The sequence below is a fragment of the Oncorhynchus masou genome, chromosome 7, assembly GCF_036934945.1.
Source record: "Oncorhynchus masou masou isolate Uvic2021 chromosome 7, UVic_Omas_1.1, whole genome shotgun sequence".
NCBI classification, from domain to species: domain Eukaryota; kingdom Metazoa; phylum Chordata; class Actinopteri; order Salmoniformes; family Salmonidae; genus Oncorhynchus; species Oncorhynchus masou.
Genome location: NC_088218.1, coordinates 12,276,331 through 12,302,767, shown reverse-complemented (window position 1 = coordinate 12,302,767; position 26,437 = coordinate 12,276,331). Strand labels below are relative to the sequence as shown.

The 26,437-nt window shown below is 43.3% G+C and overlaps 1 protein-coding gene and 1 pseudogene across 8 annotated transcripts; both read left to right on the top strand.

Annotated features, from left to right (window-relative positions):
• Positions 1-11,809: 11,809 nt before the first annotated feature.
• Positions 11,810-21,900, top strand: LOC135543299 (adhesion G-protein coupled receptor G7-like). 8 transcript variants are annotated; one of them, XM_064970472.1, is made up of 7 exons: positions 11,810-12,124; positions 16,409-16,513; positions 18,902-19,014; positions 19,177-19,508; positions 20,663-20,824; positions 21,121-21,280; positions 21,519-21,900. In XM_064970472.1, the coding sequence occupies exons 2-5, from the start codon at positions 16,436-16,438 to the stop codon at positions 20,734-20,736; spliced, it is 597 nt and encodes a 198-aa protein (XP_064826544.1). In that variant the 5' UTR covers positions 11,810-12,124; positions 16,409-16,435; the 3' UTR covers positions 20,737-20,824; positions 21,121-21,280; positions 21,519-21,900. The 8 variants fall into 8 exon arrangements, with proteins under 8 accessions (XP_064826544.1, XP_064826538.1, XP_064826542.1 ...); XM_064970466.1 differs by having other exon boundaries at positions 11,810-14,339; positions 15,911-16,513; positions 16,642-19,014; XM_064970470.1 differs by adding an exon at positions 16,642-16,698 and having other exon boundaries at positions 11,810-16,513.
• Positions 21,901-25,620: 3,720 nt separating this feature from the next.
• LOC135542972 (protein jagunal homolog 1-B-like) lies at positions 25,621-26,035 on the top strand (annotated as a pseudogene).
• Positions 26,036-26,437: the final 402 nt, after the last annotated feature.

Below are 26,437 nucleotides of genomic sequence, written 5' to 3'. Positions count from 1 at the left end.
TTGGTTCCTGACTTCCCTTAAAAGTTCCATATCGTGGGGACTATTAGTGCAGTGTGCCACAGGATGTTTTGTCTGGTCAATGGGCAGTCTGGAGTGAACCAAGGCTATATCTATTCTTACTTCTACATTTTTTGAATGGGGCATGCTTATTTAAGATGGTGAGGAAGGCACTTTTTAAGAACAACCAGGCATCCTTAACTGATGGGATGAGGTCAATATCCTTCCAGGATACCCGGGCCAGGTCGAAAGGCCTGCTTGCAGAAGTTTTTTTAGGGAGCTTTTGACAGTGATGAGAGGTGGTCATTTGACCGCGGACCCATAACAGACGCAGGCAATGAGGCAGTGATCGCTGAGATCCTGGTTGAAAACAGCAGAGGTGTATTTAGAGGGCAAGTTGGTCAGGATGATATCTATGAGGGTGCCCATGTTTACAGATTTAGGGTTGTACCTGGTAGGTTCCTTGATCATTTGTGTGAGATTGAGGGCATCTAGCTTAGATTTTAGGGGGGTGTTAAGCATATCCCAGTTTAGGTCACCTAACGGTACGAACTCTGATGATAGATAGGGGGCAATCAATTCTCATATGGTGTCTAGGGCACAGCTGGGAGCTGAGGGGGGTCTTTAACAAGCGGCAACAGTGAGAAACTATTTCTGGAGAGATGGATTTTTTAAATTAGTAGCTCGAACTGTTTGGGCATAGACCTGGATAGTAGGACAGAACTCTGCAGGCTCTCTCTACAGTAGATTGCAACTCTGCCTCCTTTAGCAGTTCTGTCTTGACGGAAAAGTTTGTAATTGGGGATGGACATTTCTGAATTTTTGGTGGCCTTCCTAAGCCAGGATTCAGACACGGCTAGGACATCAGGGTTGGTGGAGTGTGCTTAAGCAGTGAATAAAGCAATTTAGGGAGGCGGCTTCTGATGTTAACATGCATGAACCCAAGGCTTTTTCGGTTACAGAAGTAATCAAATGAGAGCGCCTGGGAACACACAGAGCCTGGGTTAACCTCTACATCACCAGAGGAACAGAGGAGGAATAGGATAAGGGGACGGCTAAAGGCTATAAGAACTGGTCGTCTAGTGCGTTTGGAACAAAGAGTAAAAAGAGCAGACTTCTGGGCATGGTAGGATAGATTCAGGGTATAATGCACAGACAAGGGCGTGGTAGAGTGCGAGTACGGTAGAGGTAAACCTTGGCATTGAGTGACGATGAGAGAGGCTGCATCTCTGGAAGCGCCAGTTAAGCTAGGGGTGGTCAAGCTAGCTAACCGAGGCATGTAGATCAGGACTAGGGGCTCCGCAGTAAAACAAAACAATGAGAGCTACCCTAAACAACAGTATACAAGGCATATTGACATTAGAGGGAGACATAAAGCAATCACAGGTGTTGATTGGGAGGGCTAAGACAACAATGGGTAAACAGCTAAGACAACAATAATGGGCAAATGGCAATGAATGGGCAGAGAGGGTCAGTTAGCTACACACAGGGCCTGAGTTCGAGGCTTGGGCCGACAGATAAACACAAAGAAGTCCTCACCGACATCAACGACGCAGAGGCCGGTTGGGAGCACATCGGCCGAAATACGTCAGCAGACCAGTCGTGATGGATTGGCGGGGCTCTGTGTCGACAAAGGGTCCAGGCCAATTGGCAAGAGAGGTATTGTAGTTGGTGTACTACTAGTGGGGGAATGGGCCTAGCTCGAGGCTAACTGTTGCTTGCTTCTGGACAAGGGCATTAGCCACGATAGCCACTCGGTAGCAGCTACCTAGCTGCGATGATCCGGTGTAATGGTCCAGAGCTTGGGGCAGGAATCCGGTGAGCAGTCCGATATGCTCAGGACTGATATCGCGCTGTGCAGACTGGCTGTCACGACCTGACCTTAGAGAGCCATTTTATTTCTCTATTTGGTTAGGTCAGGGTGTGATGTGGGGTGGGCATTCTATGTTTTGTATTTCTGTATTTCTTGTGGTTCCCAATCAGAGGCAGCTGTCTTTCGTTGTCTCTGATTGGGAATCATACTTAGGCAGCCAGTTTTGCCACCTTAGTTGTGGGTAGTTGTCTTTGTTAGTGGCCTGTATAGCCCTTGTAAGCTTCACGTTCATTTTTGGTGTTTCTTGTTGTGTTGACAACATTCTTTAATAAAGCAAATGTACGCTCACAATGCTGCACCTTGGTCAGGTCATTTCCCTGACGAAGTTCGTGACACTGGCAGATATTATCCGGGCTATCCGGGCTAAAGTGGCTAACAATTACTAAATAGCTAGTAGCTAATTAGCTGGCCAGGTTCTGAAGGCTAGCTTCCGATTGAGGTTCCAGCTATAAGGTCTAAAAAAAAAATAGCAGATCCGTACCATGTTGGGTGAGGCGGGTTGCAGGAAGGTATATTTAATTTGAAAATGGAAAAAGAGATTGAAATACAGAAAATATTTACACGGGACAAAGACGAGACAAAGACAAACACGTCTTGCTGCTACGCCATCTTGGATTGGAAATCATCTAATTGATTGGCTGCAAGTTCAACCTGTCAATATCTCATAGACCTCCATTATTGCCTATAGTTATACACACACCATTTATATCTATCAAAAGTGTTATTGTCCAAAAATGTTTTGACCATGTACATGTTTGTATATACTTTATGTACCTATGTTCTTTATGAATGCTGACTGTTTTGAATAAATCTGATTATTCTCTTGTTTCAGTATTCTTAGTGAGAATAAAAATGTTTGTTTCAGTGTCCTTAGTGAAAGAAATGTTTTTATTTTATTTTACACAATCTCTCAGAAAATAGCTTTAGACAGTGTAGAGGAGGCATGTCAGGCACATGAGGGGACCTAGACTTGACGCTCCGGTACCGCTTGTCGTGCGGTAGCAGAGAGAACAGTCCATGACTAGGGTGGCTGGAGTCTTTTATAATTTTTAGGGACTTCCTCTGACACTGCCTGCTATAGAGGCCCTGGATGGCAGGAAGCTTGGCCCCAGTGATGTACTGGGCCATTTGCACTGCCCTTTGTAGTGCCTTGCGGTCGGAGGCCGAGCAGTTGCCGTACCAGACAGTGATGCAACCAGTCAGGATGCTCTCGGTCTATGAGATATTGACAGGTTGAACTTGCAGCCAATTAATTTGATGATTTCCAATCCAAGCAAGACGTGTTTGTCTTTGTCTCGTCTAAATATTTTCTGTATTTAAATCTCTTTTTCCATTTTCAAATTAAATATACCTTCCTGCAACCCGCCTCATCCAACATCAAATCAAATACAATTTTATTTGTCACATACACATGGTTAGCAGATGTTAATGCGAGTGCAGCGAAATGCTTGTGCTTCTAGTTCTGACAATACATTAATAACCAACAAGTAATTTAACCTAACAATTCCACCACTATTACCTCATACACACAAGTGTAAAGGGATCTACTATTTTTTTTACATTTCTTATTCTTATTTTTTTGAACTGCATTGTTGGTTTACACCTGTTGTATTCGCCACATGTGACTAATACAATTTGATTTGATTTGCCTACTAGCCAAATAAAGTGCAGAGCGCGCATGATGCGTACAACTCATCTTTCCAACATTTTGAACATTTAATTCATCCTTCATTCAGTTCAGTCAATCAGTATGTCATCAATTCTGTCATTTGTCTGAGTTGCAATAGGAACTACATTGAAGAGAATAGAACAGTCATCCATTTGTTTATTGAAATAATGTACTCTCCAAAGTTCTTTAGCCTATCACTTTAATAATTCAATGTTTAATTTAGGCCTATCTTTCTGAAAAGAAATAAGCCTTCAACTTGTAGGCATTGCAATTTGGGCTATCATTTTGGGTACTGGTGTCTTGGGGAATAATTTTCGAACTCTGTGTTTTATAACTGTTTTTATAATAGGCCTCCCCTCACAGCTCTCTAGAAAGAGTTTCTAATTAAATCATTTACAAAATAGTTGAAGAAGCACATGCAGTGGCTGATAAGGAAAACAGATCTGGCAATAATAGGTTATAGATAGTCTTGACCATTTGGGACCCCTTGGCTATTTCGCTCAAGACAGGTTATAGCCAAGACTTAATCAATATTTTTTTTGTCTCATTCATTGATATGGATATAGCCTCTGCATAATGGGGTTGTGTAACGCAAATGTCTATAACGAGCCTACATACAGAGTGGAATTTGCAAATACAACAGTCAAAATGCCTAATACAAGGCCTACAGTCCGTGCTCCCAAATACTGGAAATGTTTTATTTATTTTTTATTTAACTAGACAAGTAAGTAAAGAACAAATTCTTATTTTGAATGATGGGTTAAATGCCTTGTTCAGGGGCAGAACAACTAATACTTACCTTCTCAGCACAGGGATTTGATCTTGCAACCTTTCGGTTGATCATATGATCACCACAGTAGTCCCAAGCGGCTATACAAATACATTATGCAGTTATATGGCCATTAAATAATACAACAGCATTGCATATTTAGTGAGCAGAATAGGCCTAGCTTAAATCATATTTACTTTCTATTTTGCAGCTCAGGTGGTTATTCTAGACAAGGCTCTTCTATGTCTTTATAGTATTATTCTCACACAAGTCATTTGCTGAAGGCCCAAGCCTATACTACGCCATCTACTGGTATAAAGTCGTTATCTAATGAAAGTTTCTAGACTTTAATTTTGGAAATTAAACTGGAAGCTGCAAAGCACCTGACATGCTGCGCGAGCATTGCAAAATACATTTACACATACATGTTATTCAATCATTGCATCCAAACTGCTCGCACGCGTCAATGAGCGTCTGTATAACCAGGCGCTAAAATAGAACTTGGTTCTATTTGTGACGCTTGATTTGCTGCAAGTCCCGCCTCTCCCATCGCCTCATTGGTTTTTAGGAGCATATACCCATGCGCCATCTCCTCAATGTTTTTAGGAGCATATACCCATGCGCCATCTCCTCATTGGTTTTTAGGAGCGTATGCCCACATGGGTGATTGATAGATGAACTGAGGTCCACATTCCACTTGGTAGTGGTAATGCTTTGTTGAGAGGAGAGATTACTAGAAACAAACTTTTATCTGTGAATTAATTGTCGTAGAAGAGGATTTTGTACATTTTAGGTAAAATAACAACCCAATGTTTATATCCCAGGGCAAATTAGCTAGCTAAATTGGCATACCTTTTTAATGCTTTTCGACCTGACCCCAAACTAATATAGTTGGTTCAGAGTTTGTTTTGATATTTCAACCTGCGTGTCCTGATCACGTCTGGTGTGGGTGGACAAAATCAACATGCGAGCGGTCTGGTCAGCACATTAGCGAGCTAACTTAGTTACTCTTTGATAACTCAATAGAAAAATGAATAACGACAATCAATAACTTATTACTATATCTAGGTACTGGATGTGAGTCCTTGGGCAACCTTGTGGACATTATACAAGAACAGCTCAAGGACAGAACTCCATACATACTCCATACATTTTTAGAAAGGCACACGTAGCCTACACATCAATGCATACACACAAACTATCTAGGTCAAATAGGGGAGAGGCTTTGTGCCGCGAGGTGTTGCTTTATCTGTTTTTTGAAACCAGGTTTGCTGTTTATTTGAGCAATATGAGATGGAAGGAAGTTCCATGCAATAAGGGCTCTATATAATACTGTACGTTTTCTTGAATTTGTTCTGGATTTGGGGACTATGAAAAGACCCATGGTGGCATGTCTGTTGACAAGTTGACAATGCAAACAATTTGGGATTTTCAACACATTAATGTTTCTTATAAAAAGAAGAAGCAATGCAGACAGTCTCTCCTCAAGTCATAGCCAAGAGAGACTGGCACGCATAGTATCTATATTTATATAGCCCTCTGATTACAATTAAGAGCAACACGTGATGCTCTGTTCTGGGCCAGCTGCAGCTTAATTAGGTATTTCCTTGCCGCGCTGGACCACACAACGGAACAATAATCAAGATTAGACTAAACTAGAGCCTGCAGAACGTACTTTTTGGACTGTGGTGTCAAAAAAGCAGAGCATCTCTTTATTACAGACCTCTCCTCATTTTTACAACCATTGAATCCATAAGTTTTGACCATGACAGTTTACAATCTAAGGTAACGCCAAGTAATTTAGTCTCCTCAACTTGTTCAACAGCCACACCATTCATTACCAGATTCAGCTGAGGTCTAGAACTTAAGGAATGGTTTGTACCAAATACAATGCTCTTAGTTTTAGAGATGTCCCGTTTATAACAGGCCACCCATTCCAAAACAGACTGCAACTCTCTGTTAATGGTTTCAGTGACTTCATTAGCTGTGGTTGCTAATGAACCAGGAGGTTTGTCATTATTGGCCGTTAACAATACTTTTTCTACCTCTCCCACACTAACTTTACAAAATTCAAACTTGCACTGCTTTTATTTCATTATTTGTTTTTTATGCATGAACATAATGGCTCACTGTTTGTCGTGGGCATTTCCTGCCTAAGTTTGCCCACTTTGCCAATGAAATAATCATTAAAATAATTGGCAACATCAAATAGTTTTGTGATGAATAAGCCATCTGATTCAATGAAAGATGGAGATGAATTTGTTTTTCTGCCCATAATTTAAAGTACTCCATATTTCTTTATATCATTGATTTTGGCTTCATAATAACGTTTCTTCTTCTTTTTGTTGATTTTCGTCTCATAATTTCTCAACTCAAAGCCAGTCAGATGTACAGCCAGACTTATTAACCACTCCTGTTGCCCCATCTCTTTCAGCCATACAGTTTTTCACTTCCTCATCAATCCATGGAGCCTTAACAGTTCTAACAGTTAGTTTCTTAACAAGTGGATTGAGCTTACGTTGATTGGACTAAATTGTTTTGGTATATTTTTGTTGTGACTGTATTAGACAAAGCAGAGGTGATTCAATGATCAAATGTTGAAGTTGAAATGGTGCTGGAACAGTGGAGGCAGCTCCTGTTTTCTTTGCGACTTGCGGTAACACTGGTTCTAATTCAATAGTTGTTTAGTGGTCATAAAATGTTGAAACATTAACTGTTTCAACTGTTACTGTACACGCAATATGCTTTGTGGACTTCATTGGACAGAGTTATCTGGTTTTGTGATAAAACAAAGGTGTGGTTGAATTTATTCTGCCACTTTGTCTTCTTATTGTCTCGGCCTTTAGACCTATATATCACGGTCACAAAGCATATGAATTAGGTTATAGCACAATTATCACAACACAGGTTGTAATATGGCTTTTTCTGTTGTTGGAGGGGCTTGGCTTCCCCAGTGATTTTACCCAGGCACCGCTGATGATAGTCTACACCTGTTGATTAGAAGCATGTGTCAAGTACAATTTTATTTGATTTTGAAGCAGCCTCTGTTTCTACCTTCTACTGCCATGTGGTGGCGCCAAACTCTTCCTCGAAATGAGGATTTATTTATGGCAGTGGAACGTTCCATCCAAACTGTTCACCAGTCTTCCTCATTATTGTGCAGATAAATAGAGATGTTTATGAAAACACTTTGAGCATATTCACTGTCACTTATGTATGTTTAATTTCAATAATTCAAGGTTCATTTCTTTCACAAGGTTCATTAAGGGGTACACTCTTAGAAAACTGCTATACATTTTGCCCACTGTTATAGGGAAAAAAGTGACAGTTCAATAAAGTGTTTCTTTATTATTTTTTTAAACAATGAGTTCAGCCTTTGAGCCTTCATTAGGGCCAATAGGCTGTCCTGTCATCTACCTGGTAAACCCTCACCTTCATTAGCTCATCTCCTGGCTCTGGAGCCTGTGGACAGATTAAGACTTGAGTTGTCTATCTGAGACTCCAGGGTTTAATGTTGACCTGCTCTGCTGCCTTTAGAAACCCATCCTTTTATATCTCATCCTGATCTATGGAGCTGGCTGCCATAATCTGTCCCCCAACGGATAGTATGCTAGTTACTGTACCTCCAGTCATATGTTCCAATGATCTCTCCTTCCTCCACAAGTTAGCACTTGTTCACTGATTTGAATGGAAATGACTGGAATAATAAATATGGTAGAAATTCAAACTAGAACAGTGATGGACAACTTTGATGGGAGTGGGGAACACAAAAAAATCTGAACTCATCAGGAGGGTAGTGGCTCCCACACATGCAGTGAGCCAGCCCTAGCCTTTTGGGGGCCTTATGTGGAATTTTCAACACCCACCCAGTTTGGGAAACTCACTAGTATACCCTCTAGTGTCCTCAAATTCTAATCCAGACCTCCAAGACAGTTCCATCATTGTTTTTTACACATGCTCTAGTTCAAAAAAGGTCTGTTTACCAAAACATGTGCTGTACCTTCCCAGCTGCAACTAAGGTTTTGCATAGAGAAGGTTAACTCTATTGGTTGACTGGTCCTCACAGTATCCATCCATGTCTATCTAATTTATTCATCCAGTCATAAATGATCTATTTTCAAATAATTTTCTTCTTTGTCTTTACTGATCCTGTTGACAACGTTGGTTGTGTTGGAGCCAATGTACAGTACTTCCCCCTTAAATTCAACACTAAATCATTAACTGGTACCTGTACGTCACTGCGGACTCTGTAATAGGTGGAGAGCAGCATAAGACCAACAGACAGTCTAATAATGTGCAGTCTGCTGACACTGGATGACTGGTAACAGCAGAGATGAAGGAGCTATGGATTATGGTTGTCTTTGCTACAGGTAAGACTTGCTATATATTTGATTAATTCAGGGTGATTTAAGATGTTCAGACATACACTGACTCTACAAAACATTAAGAACACCTGCTCTTTTCCCTTATGGATGTCTCTTGTTAAATCCACTCCAGTCAGTGTAGATGAAGGGGATGAGACAGGTTAAAGAAGGATTATTAAGCCTTGAGACAATTGAGACATGGATTGTGTTTGTGTGCTGTTTAGAGGGTGAATGGTCAAGACAAAAGATTCAAGTGCCTTTGAACGGGGTATGGTAGTAGGTGCCAAGCTCAACGGTTTGTGTCAAGAACTGCAACGTTGCAGGGTTTTTCACACTCAAGTGTTTCTGTGTGTGTATCATAAATGGTGCACCACTCAAAGGACATCCAGCCAACTTGATACAACTGTGGGAAGCATTGGAGTCAACATGTACCAGCATCCCTGTGGAATTCTTTTGACATCTTGTAGTGTCCATGCCTTGATGAGCTGAGGCTATTCTGAGGGCTAAGGGGTAGGGTTGTTCCTAATGTTTGGTATACTCAGTTTATGATGATGATGATACGTTTCTTGTATGATGGAGAACTGTATTGGAAAGTTGCTTTCCCTTCCGATATGCAAAGAAGTATGATACATTTAACTTATCAATTGATTATAACCAATATATAACCTTACTGTTTTTACAGTTTGGTTTATGAATTTAAGTTGAGTTTTTCTTAAATGATTGATTGATGTTAGTCTTTTTGCTGCGAAGGATATACAGTTGAAGTCGGAAGTTTACATACACCTTAGCCAAATATATTTAAACTCAGTTTTTCACTATTCCTGACATTTAATCCTAGTTAAAATTCCCCGTCTTAGGTCAATTAGGATCACTTTATTTTAAGAATGTGAAATGTCAGAATAATAGTAGAGATAATTATTTATTTCAGCTTTTATATCTTTCATCACATTCCCAGTGGGTCAGAAGTTTACATACACTCAATTAGTATTTGGTAGCATTGCCTTTAAATTGTTTAATTTGGGTCCCACCTTTTGGGTAGCCTTCCACAAGCTTCCCACAATAAGTTGGGTGAATTTTGGCCCATTCCTCCTGACAGAGCTGGTGTAACTGAGTCAGGTTTGTAGGCCTCCATGCTCGCACACGCTTTTTCAGTTCTGCCCACAAATGTTCTATGGGATCGAGGTCAGGACTTTGATGGCCACTCCAATACCTTGACTTTGTTGTTCTTAAGCCATTTTGCCACAACTTTGGAACTATAGTTGTAGTCATTGTCCATTTGGAAGACCCATATGCCACTAACCTTTAACTTCCTGACTGATGTCTTGAGATGTTGCTTCAAAATATCCACATAATTTTCCTCCCTCATGTAGCCATCTATTTTGTGAAGTGCACCAGTCCCTTCTGCAGCAAAGTACCCCCACAACACGATGCTACTACTCCTGTGCTTCACAGTTGGGATGTTGTTCTTCGGCTTGCAAGCCTCCCCCTTTTTCCTCCAAATGTAACGATGGTCATTATGTCCAAACAGTTTTATTTTTGTTTCATCAGACCAGAGGACATTTCTCCAAAAAGTACAATCTTTGTCCCCATGTGCAGCTGCAAACCGTAGTCTGTCTTTTTAATGGTGGTTTAGGAGCGGTGGCTTCTTCCTTGCTGAGCGGCCTTTCAGGTTACGTCGATATAGGACTCGTTTTACTGTGGATATAGATACTTTTGTACCTGTTTCCTCCAGCATCTTCACTAGGTCCTTTGTTGTTGTTCTGGGATTGATTTGCACTTTTCGCACCAAAGTACGTTCATTTCTAGGAGACAGAACGCTTCTCCTTCCTGAGCGGTATGACGGCTGTGTTGTCCCATGGTGTTTATACTTGCGTACTATTGTTTCCACAGATGAACGTGGTCCTTCAGGCGTTTGAAAACTGCTCCCAAGGATGAACAGACTTGTGGTCGACATTCTATTTTTTTAGGTCTTGGCTGATTTTCTTTTGATTTTCCCAGGATGTCAAGCAAAGAGGCGCTGCGTTTGAAGGTAGGCCTTGAAATACATCCACAGAAACACCTCCAAATTAACTAAAATTATGGTATTTAACCTATCAGAAGCTTCTAAAGCCATGACATAATTTTCTGGAATTTTCCAAGCTGTTTAAAGGCACAGTCAACTTGGTAAATGTAAACTTCTGGCCCACTGGAATTGTGATACAGTGAAATCTGTCTGTAAACAATTGTTGGAAAAATGACTTGTGTCATGCACGAAATAGATGTCCTAACCGACTTGCCAAAACTATAGTTTGTTAACATGAAATTTGTGGAGTGATTGAAAAATGACAATGACTCCAACCTAAGTGTACAGTATGTAAACTTCCGACTTCAACTGTATTAGTGTCTATGAAGACATTGTTTCAGATTTTTTTTAATGCCGACACTATTGACTGTAAATCGACTACTGTCAGGTCTCAGATACAGTTGATAACAGAGTAGTCTTTGCTGTCAACCGTTTATTGGCAGTGATAAAGATTTCTTTCTCTCATAAAGTACAGTAGAAAACATTTCTACACTGATGCAGACAATGAAACTGGAACAGCATGGATCATCTGCTATGATTATAGGAACTGACACCATGTATCCTCGTTAATGTGGTTTACTGAATTAATTATCTTTTATACTGTCTTTTTACTACAGGGGGATCTCAGCACATCCTCTGCCATTCCAACCACCATTGACAAAACTACCCCAACTGCTACTGCCCCTTTAACGCCTGACTCTCCAGCTACTGACTCTCAAACTACTGTTTACCTAAATACTACTGGTCTTCCAATGACTGGTTACCCTACCTCTATCCCTATCACTAGTATCATTCTCCCCTCTCCCACCACAATCTCTCCTCTGGTCTGTATCAACGGTGGTGAGCTGCAGAGTGGAGTCTGTATCTGTCCTGATGAGTGGACCGGAGAGACCTGTTCACTATACCTAACCCTGGATCTACCATTCAGACTCCTCCACAATACTACACTACTATACCTAACCCTGGATCTACCATTCGGACTCCTCCACAATACTACACTACTATACCTAACCCTGGATCTACCATTCAGACTCCTCCACAATACTACACTACTATACCTAACCCTGGATCTACCATTCAGACTCCTCCACAATACTACACTACTATACCTAACCCTGGATCTACCATTCAGACTCCTCCACAATACTACACTACTATACCTAACCTTGGATCTACCATTCTAACTCCACTCCATAATACTACACTACTATACCTAATAGAGGTCTACCAATTTATCAGAATGGCCAATTATTTAGGTCTGATTTGAAGTTTTCATAACAATCGGTATTCAGCATTTTTGGACACAGATTATGGCCGATTGCATTCCACAAGGAGAGTGCGTGGCAGGCTGACTACCTGTTACGCGAGTGCAGTAAGGAGCCAAGGTAAGGTAAATTCAATCAATCTTAACATAATCACTAGTTAAACTAGTAATATCATCAACCAGTGTGTTACGGCTTTCTAGGTGGGAAGGAGAGTCGGACCAAAATGCGGCGTGTAGATTGCGATCCATGTTTAATAAAAAAAAACGTAAAACACGAATCAATTACAAACCCTACAAAACAAAGAAGGTAACGAAAACCGAAGCAGCCTATACTGGTGTAAATAAACACAGAACAATGACATCAGGACACTAAGGACAATCACCCACGAAACACTCAAAGAATATGGCTGCCTAAATATGGTTCACAATCAGAGACAACGATAAACACCTGCCTCTGATTGAGAACCACTTCAGACAGCCATAGACTTAACTAGAACCCCCCCCCCCCCCCCCCAAGGTGCGGACTCCCGGACGCACACCAAAAACCATAGGGGAGGGTCCGGGTGGGCGTCTGTCCATGGTGGCGGCTCCGGCGCGGGACGTAGACCCCACTCTATATAAGTCTTAGTCCCTCCTCCTCGCGTCCTTGGATAGTCCACCCTCGCCACCGACCATGGCCTAGTAGTCCTCACCCAGAACCCCACTGGACTGAGGGGCAGCTCGGGACTGAGGGGCAGCTCGGGACTGAGGGGCAGCTCGGGACTGAGGGACAGCTCGGGAAACAGGGGTAGCTCGGGACTGAGGGGTAGCTCGGCACTGAGGGGTAGCTCGGCACTGAGAGGAAGCTCAGCATTGAGAGGAAGCTCAGCATTGAGAGGAAGCTCAGCACTGAGAGGAAGCTCAGCACTGAGAGGAAGCTCAGGCAGGTAGTTGGATCTGGCAGATCCTGGCTGACTGGCAGATCTGGAAGAGTCTGGCTGACTGGCAGATCTGGAAGAGTCTGGCTGACTGGCAGATCTGGAAAAGTCTGGCTGACTGGCGGATCCTGGCAGACTGACGGATCTGGAAGAGTCTGGCTGACTGGCAGATCTGGAAGAGTCTGGCTGACTGGCGGATCTGGAAGAGTCTGGCTGACTGGCAGCTCTGGCTGCTCCATGCTGACTGGCGGCTCTGGCTGCTCCATGCTGACTGACGGCTCTGGCTGCTCCATGCAGACTGGCAGCTCTGGCTGCTCCATGCAGGCTGGCAGCTGTGGCTGCGCTGAACAGGCAGGAGACTCCGGCAGCGCTGTAGAGGAGGAAGGCTCTGACAGCGCTAAACAGGCGGGAGACTCTGGCAGCGCAGGAGACGAGAAAGGCTCTGGCTGTGCTGAACAGGCGGGAGACTCCGGCATCGCTGTAGAGGAGGAAGGCTCTGACAGCGCTAAACAGGCGGGAGACTCCGGCAGCGCAGGAGACGAGAAAGGCTCTGGCTGTGCTGAACAGGCGGGAGACTCCGGCAGCGCTGTAGAGGAGGAAGGCTCTGGCAGCGCTAAACAGGCGGGAGACTCCAGCAGCGCAGTAGAGAAGGAGGGCTCTGGCAGCGCTGAACAGGAGGGAGACTCCGGCAGCGCAGGAGAGGAGGAAGGCTCCGGCAGCGCTGGAGAGGCGGAAGGCTCTGGCAGCCCTGGACAGGCGGGAGACTCCGGCAGCGCAGGAGAGGAGGAAGGCTCTGGCAGCGCTGGACAGGCGAGGCGCACTGTAGGCCTGATGCGTGGTGGTGGCACTGGTGGTACTGGGCCGTGGACACGCACAGGAAGCCTGGTGCGGGGAGCTGCCACCGGAGGGCTGGTGTGTGGAGGTGGCACAGGATTGGCTAGACCGTGAAGGCGTACTGGAGATCTTGAGAGCAGGACTGGCACAGGACGTGCAAGGCTACTGAGGTGCACAGGAGGCCTGGTACGTGAGTCTGGCACAATCTTCACCAGCCGACTAACACGACCCTCAGGACGAGTATGAAGCGCTGACCCAGGTGCCATCAAATCCCCAACACGCTCCGTCGGGCGAATTCCATGCTTAAAGCACCAACACAGCAACTCCCTCATTTCTCTCTCCTCCAATTTCCCCATTAACTCCTTCACAGTCTCTGACTCCTGACTCTGCCACACTCTCCCTGAGACCCCCCCCCCAAGAATTATTTGGGGCTGACTCTCGGGCTTTCATCCGCGTCGCCATGCTGCCTCTTCATACCGGCGCCTCTCCGCTTTCGTCGCCTCCAGTTCTTCCTTGGGGCGGCGATATTCTCCAGGCTGTTCCCAGGGTCCTTCTCCGTCAAGGATCTCCTTCCAAGTCCATTTCTCCAAGTAATGCAGCCTCTCCTGCTGCTGCTGCTGCTGCTGCTGCTTCTGTTGCTTCTCCTGCTGTTGCTGTTGCTGCTGCCTCTGCTGCTGCTGCCTCTGTTGATTCTCCTGATTCCAGCGCCTCTCCGCTTCCGCCGCCTCCAGTTCTTCCTTGGAGCGGCGATATTCTCCAGGCTTTGTCCAGGGTCCTTCTCCTTTTAGGATTTCCTCCCAAGTCCAGAATTCCTTATTTCGTATCTCCTGCGGCCGTTGCTTCTCTTGCTGCTCCTGCCTGTTGACACGCAGCTTGGTCCTGTTGTGGTGGGTGATTCTGTTACGGCTTTCTAGGTGGGAAGGAGAGTCGGACCAAAATGCGGCATGTAGATTGCGATCCATGTTTAATAAAAAAACGTAAAACACGAATCAATTACAAACCCTACAAAACAAAGAAGGTAACGAAAACCGAAGCAGCCTATACTGGTGTAAATAAACACAGAACAAGGACATCAGGACACTAAGGACAATCACCCACGAAACACTCAAAGAATATGGCTGCCTAAATATGGTTCCCAATCAGAGACAACGATTAACACCTGCCTCTGATTGAGAACCACTTCAGACAGCCATAGATTTAACGAGAACACTCCACTAAGCTACAATCCCAATGCAAACACACCACATACAAAAACCCATGCCACACCCTGGCCTGACCAAATAAATGAAGATAAACACAAAATACTTCGACCAGGGCGTGACACAGTGTAGTTATCTAGCTTGTCCTGCGTTGCATATAAATCGATGTGGTGCCTGTTAATTTATCATCGAATCACAGCCTACTTCGCCAAACGGGTGATGATTTAACAAGCGCATTCGCGAAAAAAGCACTGCCATTGCACCAATGTGTACCTAAACATGAACATCAATGCCTTTCTTAAAATCAATACACAAGTATATATTTTTAAACCTGCATATTTAGTTAATATTGCTTGCTAACATGAATTTCTTAACTATGGAAATTGTCACTTCTCTTGCGTTCTGTGCAAGCAGTCAGGGTATATGCTGCAGTTCGGGCTGCCTGGCTCATTGCGAACTGTGTGAAGACCATTTCTTCCAAACAAAGAGTGTAATTAATTTGCCAGAATTGTACATAGTTATGACATAACATTGAAGGTTGTGCAATGTAACAGCAATATTTAGACTTAGGGATGCCACCCGTTAGATAAAATACGTAACGGTTCCGTATTTCACTGAAAAAATAAATGTTTTGTTTTCAAAATAATAGTTTACACATATTCCAAAAGTCTTTGCCTCAATGTGCATGCAGTTGCACGCACACCTGCCTGCTGCCATTCCTGAGCTCTGTACTGGTAGTGCCCCGATCCCGCAGCTGAATCAACTTTAGGAGACGGTCTTGGTGCTTGCTGGACTTTCTTGGGCGCCCTGAAGCCTTCTTCAGAACAATTGAACCACTCTCCTTGAAGTTCTTGATGATCTGATAAATGGTTGATTTAGGTACAATCTTACTGGCAGCAATATCCTTGCCTGTGAAGCCCTTTATGTGCAAAGCAATGATGACGGCACGTGTGTCCTTGCAGGTAACCATGGTTGACAGAGGAAGAACAATGATTCCAAGCGCCACCCTCTTTTTGAAGCTTCCAGTCTGTTATCCGATGTCAATCAGCATGACCGAGTGATCTCCAGCCCTGTCCTCATCAACACTCACACCTGTGTTAACGAGATAATCACTGACATGACGTCAGCTGGTCCTTTTTGTGGCAGGGCTGAAATGCACTGGAAATGTTTTTGGAGATTCAGTTCATTTGTATGGCAAAGAGGGACTTTTTAATTAATCTGATCACTCTTCATAAAATTCTGGAGTATAAGCAAATTGCCATCATACAAACTGAGGCAGCAGACTTTGTGAAAATTAGTATTTGTGTCATTCTCAACTTTTGGCCACGACTGTACATAACCCTGGACCTCACATAACCCTGGATCCACAAAACTATTCCTTGGATCTCACATTCAGAATGTATATTTCATGTTTGCAGTCACACATTTGGTCCATGTTGAAATATATTTTATTTCGATAGAGAATTTCTGCAATTCCACCAGCAAGGATGGATTCTCCTTCCCAAGAACAGCGGTTGGCTGGTCTGCTTATTCAGAAGAGTTATGTGATGAGAAGACAACCAGTGGTATGTTACTTTTATTCACCTAAAATGAAACCATTTTTTATTTGTTACAATTCTAATGAATGTTGTATTAGGTAAAAAATGTAATCAAGATGTGTTATTTAATATTTTTTTTCTCATCCAATTGGTAGTTACAGTCTCATCCCATCGCTCCAACTCCCATACGGTAGATGCGAAGATCGAGAGCTGTGCGTTCCCCTGAAACACGACCCCGCCAAGCCACACTGCTCGCTTAACCCGAAGCCAGCCACACCAACGTGTCGGAGGAAACACTGTACAGCTGGCGACCAAAGTTAGCGTGCGCTCGGCCCACCATAACCCTCCCCTAAACCACAGACGACGCTGGGCCAATTGTGCACTGCCTCATGGGTCTCCCGTCGCTGGTGGCTGCGACACAGCCTGGGATCGAACCCGGGTCTGTAGTGATGCATCTAGCACTGCGATGCAGTACCTTAAACCGCTGCGCCACTCGGGAGGCCAATGAATTCTTATTTTTACTGTGTTATCTGACAAAGGTATTAATGTGAGTTTCTGTGCCTCAGCCTCCCCACACCTTGTTTTCACCATATCGATTGTGGCGATAAAGTCTCTGAAATAGTGTGTGGTTTCATATCATAGTGGGCCTTGCCATTCACCTGAGAATAGGGTGACCACAAGTTCCGGATGTTATCCGGACAGTCCTGAATTTTGGCCCTTTACTCCGCAACCAAACAGTCATGTCCCACATTTTATCAAGAACTTAAAACCGCACAAATTTTTGCAAAACTTACAAATGTCCTTGTTTTTGAAAGCAAAGCACATTTCTTTGTCAATTAAAATAGCATCAAATTGATCATAGGCGTACAGAGGCCCATTATCAGCAACAATCACTCCTGTGTTAAAAGGCTAATTGATCATTAGAAAACCCTTTTGCAATTATGTTAGCACAGCTGAAAACTGTTGTGCTGATTGATTAAATTCAGCAATAAAACTGGCCTTCTTTAGACTGAGTATCTGGAGCATCAGCATTTGTGGGTTCGATTACAGGGTCAAAATGGCCTGAAACAAACAACTTTCTTCTGAAACTCGTCAGTCTATTCTTGTTCTGAGTAATGAAGGCTATTCCATGCGAGAAATTCCAATGAAACTGAAGATCTCGTACAACACTGTGTATTACCCCTTCACAAAACAGCACAAACTGGTTCTAACCAGAATAGAAAGAGTGGGAGGCCCCTGTGCACAACTGAGCAAGAGGACAAGTACATTAGTGTCCAGTTTGAGAAACAGACACCTCACATGTCCTCAACTGGCAGCTTCATTAAATTGTACCCGCAAAACACCAGTCTCAATATCAACAGTGAAGAGGTGACTCCAGGATGCTGCAAAGAGAAGGCCATATCTCAGACTGGCCAATAAAAAGAAAAGATTAAGATTGGCAAAAGAACACACAATGGACAGAGATACAGCTTTTTCTTTGCAACTCTGCCTAGAAGGCCAGCATCCTGGAGTCACTTATTCACTGTTGATATTGAGACTATCATTATTGATATCTGATATTTTTGCAGCTCAAGACGAGACATAGGCCTATGTCATAGGCCTTTCGTCAACAAATATTTATCAAATCCTTTCAGCCTAAATGTCTGCTACTTGGAGAGGATCGTCAGGCCTACTAACTACTTACAAAAAACATGCTTCTGATGAAGAGCTAGAAAAGTAAGTAAATAGCCATATTCGACTGAAAGATAAGCATAGCAGTGGGAAATAGGGTGCCGAGGGTGCTACACCCCCTGAAAAATCAGAAATACAAAATAATATTAATTCATATTTTTTCACAAAAGTTGTGCATTGGGCCTTTACTAGTCCTGTATTAGCAGACTGGTATAGCCATTTGTAGCACAGGCAAAAAAAATTGAAATTATCATTCATGACTGACAGGGATGATGCATTGGCCTATTTTGAAGTTAGGTACAGGGTAGGTTACACTGTCCCATAAATCCTCCTGTTGTCTCGCATTTGTGTATTTTAAATGTGGTCACCTTAAGTGGGAATGATTCAAGTGCAGCGGTCAAGTGCGGCCTTTTCCCACGATCTAAGGGCGCTTTCTGGTTGAATTTTATATATTAATATTATTATTTTATTTTTTTAAGGTTAACCACATTAATGATTGAGATAAAAAGACATTTTATACAAATTAGTTTTATTATTATTTCAATCTTTAGCAGGATTTTGGAAATTCTCCTGCGATCTCATTTTCATTTCAGGCGAACCCACATGGGGTTGTGACCCCTATTTTGGGAACCGCTGACCTATGGTTTACCGCAGCATATCCAGACACATGAGGGTGATGACTTTATACAGTATGACTGTGACGGAAACTTTGTGTTGAAATGTCTTTTTTTCTTTTCTTTCTAGTCATTCAGGAGGGATTTTAAAGACACTGAAGTGCTAAACTGGATCACCATATTGGGATGCTCCATGTCCATCATAGGGTTGAGTTTAACAATAACATTCCAGATGGTGACCAGGTAAGATCCTACAGGGTTCCAGAACCAATTAAAAAAGCCCTTTGTCTGATCCAATAGGACTTGATAGGTGAAACCATTATAAAACCCACTATTAATGAACCAACACATCCATAACTACACATATAACTTCCTAACATAGACAACACTATCACCTGTCCCCAGGAAATCACGCAAAACCAACCCAACGGTCCTCTTAATGAGCCTCTGCATGTGTCTCCTGATCTTCACCCTACTCTTCATGTTGGGAGTGGACAACCCTCATAAACAGCTGGGCAAACCTGAAATACAGGAGGACAACATTCTCCCGCCGTCCGACAAACACACAGAGCAGGACAGAGGTCCCTGTACTGCAGTGGCAGTCCTGCTGCAGTGCTTCCTGTTGGGGACGTTCACCTGGAACACGCTGTACGCCACACATGTCTTCCTGATGATCAGAAACAGCCTGGCCACCAGCCCATCACACTTCACAGCCTATACCGTGGCCATCGGATGGGGTAGGACAGCATGGAGAAGCTTCGGCTGACATTAGACCTGGGCTCCTTGAACTAAAACTAATGCTAGGTGATATTTTCAGGCTCTAATAAGCCTGAAATAGAACTTAAAAGCAACTTGTATAGTGATGGTATGTCTTTAGAGGATGTAAGTGTAGTATATTAATCAAATGTATTTATATAGCCCTTCGTACATCAGCTGATATCTCAAAGTGCTGTACAGAAAGCCAGCCTAAAACCCCAAACAGCAAGCAATGCAGGTGTAGAAGCACGGTGGCTAGGAAAAACTCCCTAGAAAGGCCAAAACCTAGGAAGAAATCAAGAGAGGAACCAGGCAATGTGGGGTGGCCAGTCCTCTTCTGGCTGTGCCGGGTAGAGATTGTAACAGAACATGGCCAAGATGTTCAAATGTTCATAAATGACCAGCATGGTCAAATAATAATAATCACAGGCAGAACAGTTGAAACTGGAGCAGCAGCACGGCCAGGTGGACTGGGGACAGCAAGGAGTCATCATGTCAGGTAGTCCTGAGGCATGGTCCAAGGGCTCAGGTCCTCCGAGAGAGAGAAAGAAATAGAATTAGAGAGAGCATACTTAAATTCACACAGGACACCGGATAGGACAGGAGAAGTACTCCAGATATAACAAACTGACCCTAGCCCCCCGACACAAACTACTGTAAACATATGTTTACCCATGCTCTGACACTGGAAACAACACAGTCCAGGGCCTGCTAATACTGACACACTTGAAAGAGCATGCAATGTACCTGAAGGGCCAGTGTCGGGCTAGCTAGGAGCATCTGATCAATCATAGGATGCATGGTCAGTGCATTGGCAGAGTGTAGGGTGCATGGGGACAGTGATTGGCTGAAGCCCTGAGTTGGAGGTGATCTCTCATGTGAACTGTATTGTACTATCAATATAACTAATACTGTGAAAGCTTTTCCCTATCAAAGTTTGTGTTACATGCTTTTAACGATGGTGAAGAGCCATTTTAAAAGTTGTCAAAAACTAAAAGAATGATCCATTCTGTTGAAAGGTTTCTTGTTTACTTATGCCACCCACAATGTTTACTTTACACCACGTTATTCAAATCACTGCCTGTTTTGTCTGTCACATTGTCCCACTCTCTAACTCATTAATTTGACCTCGCAGTTGCTGGCTTGCTGCCCTCGATCCAAAGGAGAGAACTTTGGCTTCAAGCTGCCAATGTTTTGGGGGCTTTCTGATACCTGTGGCGTTCATGCTTATGTACAACACAGTGGCGCTGATATATTTTGCAGTTACAACTTGCAAGACCAACCCACATTTAACCAGGTAACATTAATGGGGCATTTTGGGGACACAAAGTAGAACGTTGTAGTCATAAAGATCAGTCTTGATTTTAAATGCCTACTGACAAGCTTGTTCATTTTTAACTGTCTTTCAATAAAAAGCTTGTTATAAATACAGTTTATTATCTTCTTCTGCTTCTTAATATTAATAATTGTCATTAGTACGCAAATCATCAAATTGTAATGAGCACTATGCTTTAACCCACTCACGCATTGGAAGCCAAATGTTATTATACCACAGCATTACAGCAGTCTAAGTATGTTGGTTATGTTTCCCAGTACAAGACACACATCATTGAAGAAGAAGTTCCTCAGTAGCTTCTCACTGGCTGTGGTGCTCGGTCTCTCCTGGATCCTGGGCTATCTGTTGCTCATTACACAGAACCAGACCATGTACACCATACTCAACATCTCCTTCTGTGTTCTCACCACCACTCAGGTAGTAAACGTATGCACTCACTACTGTAAGTCCCTCTGGATAAGAGCGTCTGCTAAATGACTCAAATGGAATCTAGAAATATTAGTGTACTATTGTACCACAGAATCCAGACGATTGACAATTCGACACCTACTAAACATAAATTAATTGAGCTGGTCTTTATGGAAACGCTACCTTTTGTTTGTCCTTTTGTGTTCCTGAAAATACTTGATAACGTATTTGTGTTTTTACTCCACAGGGCTTGCAGATTTTCATTCTGTTCACAGCAAGAACATCAGTTGTCAAGAAAAAGATGTCAAGTACTTTAAAATCTATCTCTAGTGTTGGGATCCCTCTTCACACTAGGAAGTTCAGTCTATGGCGAGGCGAGCACAGTGATAACGTAGAATCATACACACAGCCGGACACTGTCATTTCCAACTTGTTCCTCACAGACCTCTAACTGATGCGCTGCAAGTTCAAACCTAGTTTGTAAAACTTCTCCTCTTGTACTATAATATACAATATACTGCACACAATTTTATATCCACGTAGAGTTTACTGTGAAGACTAGTCCCTCAGAAGTTGTTGTCCAAATATTTTCAAGTGTTCAATAATTATATGGTTGTCTTTTAAGCAAATGTTTGTTTTAGTGTTTTTTTCTCACTATAAGAAAACTATTTTACACAATCTCAGAAAATAGCTTAAGACAGTGTAGCCCAGGGGTGTCAAACACATTTTCTCTGCCAGCCACATTTGGTCATTACCGAGGTCAGATGGGACGCACTTAAAATTAAGAGGCTTCTGCTCCATCTGCCTGTACAGCACAGGCAGCAAGCTGCAGCTGCCAATTAGTTATGAAAAGCTGAGGAAGAAAGCAGGAATATCAGAGGGAGGTATGAAAGGTTGAGGAAGAAAGCAAGCATGTCATAACCATGAAACACCAGGGCAGCTGGACATTCTGGGGCAGCGTGAGAGCGAGGGCACTCACCTGGCAAGACATCTGGATCATCGAAGGGCAGCAGATTAAGTTTCTGCATTGTACACAGGGCAATGTTTTTTCCACAACAAACCTTCACACGTGGGGGTTGGCAGACATCCCAGACAGCTGCACACTATGTGGACGATCAGCCAATCTGGAGCATGTGCTCTCCTCCTGCCGCGCAGGTCTGACTGATAGAAAATTCAAGTGGTAGCATAACCAAATACTGACTCAATTGGCTACGGGACTGGAGCATGCAAGGAGAAAGCTGAAACATCTCACCCAGGGCTCCTGTTTCATCCACATCCTCAGGTCAGGAGAGCAAAGAGAACAGGGAGCAAAGGGATCTTTACCACAGCAGGGGACTGGGAGATGCAGGCAGACCTCAAGATGCAGCTCAGATTCCCAGATATAGCCAGCACAAGCCTCAGACCACGTATCGTTCTCTGGTGTAGAGACACCAGCAGGTAGTCCTCAGAGCTCAGTGCCCTGGAAGGAGAGGATCGATGAGGCAGGCACATGAGGGGAAGTTCAAGAAATAACAGTCCCTCGTCCTTGAAAGTCAGCAGAATGAATGGAGAGCCTGGAATCTACCAGTTGAGGTCGGCTGCAGGAGCTTCGCAGGCAAATCGTTCTGGTGAGCCCTGGGTCTGTTCGGCATTGAAGGAGTGGCAAGGAAGTGGCTGCCGTCAGCAAGCAGGCAGAAGTGGCATCTAGTTAGATCTGACAGAAGAGGAATGAGCAGTGGCAGAGCCAAGCAGACAGTAGGGAGTCAGGACTGAGTTGAGTGGTGGACCGAGGGGTAGTTCCAGGATGCTGGTTCTGCCAACAAACCCCTTGAGGTGTTGTGGGCTTATCACACTGGCGAAGGGGGGTGACCCCTAGAGAACCCGGCGAAGTCCCACTTCGCTCTGGCCCAGTTAGGTGTGGAGCTTATCGTGTTTATAGTGTAGTGTGTAGTTTTTTACTTTGCTTGAAGAAGGAGTAGCGATTGCATCCGGCTCACAGAAGAAACAGGGTGGCGAGTACCTTTCAGGTGAGCCAACAGCGATGATCCCCATTGTATTTTAGATATACTTCCTCGCAAACAACATCTGCTCTAAAGTGTCATCTAACCCAACGCTTACAGAATTGTCCATGCTCCATGACTGTCTACCTTTTTGTTTGACTTTTATCAAGCTGAACAGAGTGAAGAGACTGAATGTAGGTTCATTATCATTTCAACACAGTTTAGATTTGGGTTGAGTCATTTCAATGTCGTTTTTTTTCTCCAGAAGATCAAAATAAATATTTGAATTTATTAGGGATCCCCATTAGCCTTTTCCTGAGATCCTAACACCAAACCCAAACCGCCTGCGCAGGGGCGCTATCATGCATAAATGTATTTTGCCCCCGCCACACCAAACGTGATCACTACATGCAAGTTAAATTAGCAAGACAAACTCTGAACCAATGACATTAATTTGGGGACAGGTCGAAAATCATTCAGCATTGATGCCAATTTGGCTAGTTCGCTTGCACTTGCTAGCTAACGTTAATTTGTCCGATTTAGCTAGCTTGCTGTTGCTAGCTAATTTGTCCTGGGATATAAACATTGAGTTGTTATTTTACCTGAAATGCACAAGGACCTCTACTCCGACAATTAATCCACACATAAAACGGCCAAATGAATCGTTTCTAGTCATCTCTCCTCCTTCCAAGCTTTTTCATCATTTAACTTATATGGTGATCGCATCTAAACTTACATTGTATTTATTACCATGACTACCCACAAAACAGTTAGTCTTTCAGCCACCCATGTGGGTATAACCAATGAGGAGATGGCACGTGGGTACCTGCTTCTATAAACCAATGAGGAGATGGGAGAGGCAGGACTTCCAGCGCGATCTGCGTCAGAAATAGGAATGAGTTCTATTTTAGCTCTTGGCGTGGCTGACGCTCGTTGGCGCGCGAGCAGTGTTGGTGCAATAATTGAATAAAATGGATTTCTACATTTATTTTGCGTCGCTCGCACGTGCGACGTGTCCGGGCTGGTCAGCATGTAACACATTAAGACACTTACATTACATAAAACAAAATATAAAACAGTACATCATATAACATTATTACACCACTACATATCTACAATGCAAAATGTATAATACCACCGTACAACAATATTACAATGTACGTGTGTAGAGTGTGTGTGCGAGAGCTTGTGTGCGTGTCCGTTTGTCTGTACCTGTGTGTGTGTGTCTCTGTACAGTCCCAGCTGTTCCACAAGGTGCATTTGTTTCTGAGTTTTTTTCAATCTTATTCTATTGCTTAAATTAGTTACCTGATGTGGAATAGAGTTCCATGTAGTCATGGCTCTATGTAATTTTTTTTATTTTCTCTCCCTCAACAGGCACTGATATTTTCAATATATATGACATTATATTTCCTTAGTAGGGTTGCAAAATTCCAGGAAATGTCAATAAATTACATGGTTTTCCAAAATCGTGTTTGGAGGAAGCAGGAAGGAATAAGCAGGAAATCCAGAGTCCTTCAAACAGGATGTCTCGATGAACAGGGAATTTATTGAAAGTTCCCAGAATTTTGCATCCCTACTCCTTAGGTACCCAGTGGTGTAGCACATTCACACCATTAGTAAGTCTCAATGCATTGAAGTATGCATGACACTGTGTATTTATTCAATCTGTCGTTATTTATATTATTGATCTTTAACTCTGCATTGTTGGAGAAGAACCCATAAGTAAGCAATTCACTGTTAGTCTACACCTGTTGTTTACAAAGCATGTGACAAATACATTATGATTTGATTTTGAAGCAGAGTCCTCTATGTCTACCTTCCACTGCCATGTGGTGGCACCAAACTCTTCCTCTAAAATAAGTATTTCTTATGGCAGTGGAACCTCCATCCAAACTGTTCACCAGTCTTCCTTATTAATGCGTAGATAAATAAAGATGTTTATGAAAACCCTTTGAGCATAGTCACTGTCACATATGTATGTCTAATTTCAAGAATTCAAGGTTGATTTGTTTCATAAGGTTAATTTAGGGGTACATTCTAAGAAAACTGCTGTACAATTTGCCCGACTATTTTACGGAAAAAAGTGACAGTTCAAAATAAAGTTATTTTTTTATTTTTTTAAACAATGAGTTCAGCCTTTGAGCCTTCAATAGGGCCATGCACCTTTGTTGGACTGCAAATAGCAACAGACAGTATACTTCTATTTTGTATGTTGGTTAGAGTCAGAGTAAGTCATGACATCTCAGTGAGCTGTTGTGTGTGAACCAACCCTCATGTTTGACATTAGCGGAGGGTTCTCAGGATGTACACTGACTGGAAACAGTGAGAGAAGGGCTGGCATTGCACATCAGCCCTTTTAATGTGCACATGATCTGTCTCCTCTTAGCTGCCCAGGTGATGGTGAACCAGCTGAACCTGGTGTCCCACAGCGTGGTGGCTGCTCCCTACCAGTGGGAGTACCCCTACCTGCTGAGTATCATCCCCTTCCTCTTCAGCTTCATGGCCCTGCCCAAAAACAACATCAGCTACCTGGTGATCTCCATGATCAGTGCCGGCCTCTTTTGCATAGCGTCGCTCATCTACGGGGGTATGGAGATATTCCCGGTGGCCCAGCAGCTGTACCGCCACGGCAAGGCCTACCACTTCATCTTCGGGCTTCTCTTCCGTGTCCGTCATGTACCTGGTGATGGTGGTGCAGGTGCACGGCTGGCAGATCTACAACAAGAAGCTGTTGGACGCCTGGTTCACCTCCACAGAAGAAAAAGAAGAAATGAGGACTTAGGAGGACTTCATAATTTAAACTTTTGCTGCCACTACTTCTGCCACTACTTCTAGGACTATCTTCCATCTATATTTTAATTTTACATCCCCCTCGCCATTCCTAATTGATAGTTGTAGGACTAATTGAAATCCTTTATACCACTCAGCAGGCTGTCCTGTCGTCTTCCTAGTAAACCCTCTCACCTTCATTATCTCATCTCCTGGCTCTGGAGCCTGTGGACAGATTAAGACTTGAGTTGTCTATCTGAGACTCCAGGGTTTAATGTTGACCTGCTCTGCTGCCTTTAGAAACCCATCCTTTTATATCTCATCCTGATCTATGGAGCTGGCTGCCATAATCTGTCCCCCAACGGATAGTATGCTAGTTACTGTACCTCCAGTCTTAGCCATATGTTCCAATTAT

What these genes read in the sequence shown, in the direction of transcription:
- LOC135543299 (XM_064970466.1), top strand. Translation starts at nt 13,153, where the DNA reads ATGCTGACTGGCGGCTCTGGCTGCTCCATGCTGACTGACGGCTCTGGC.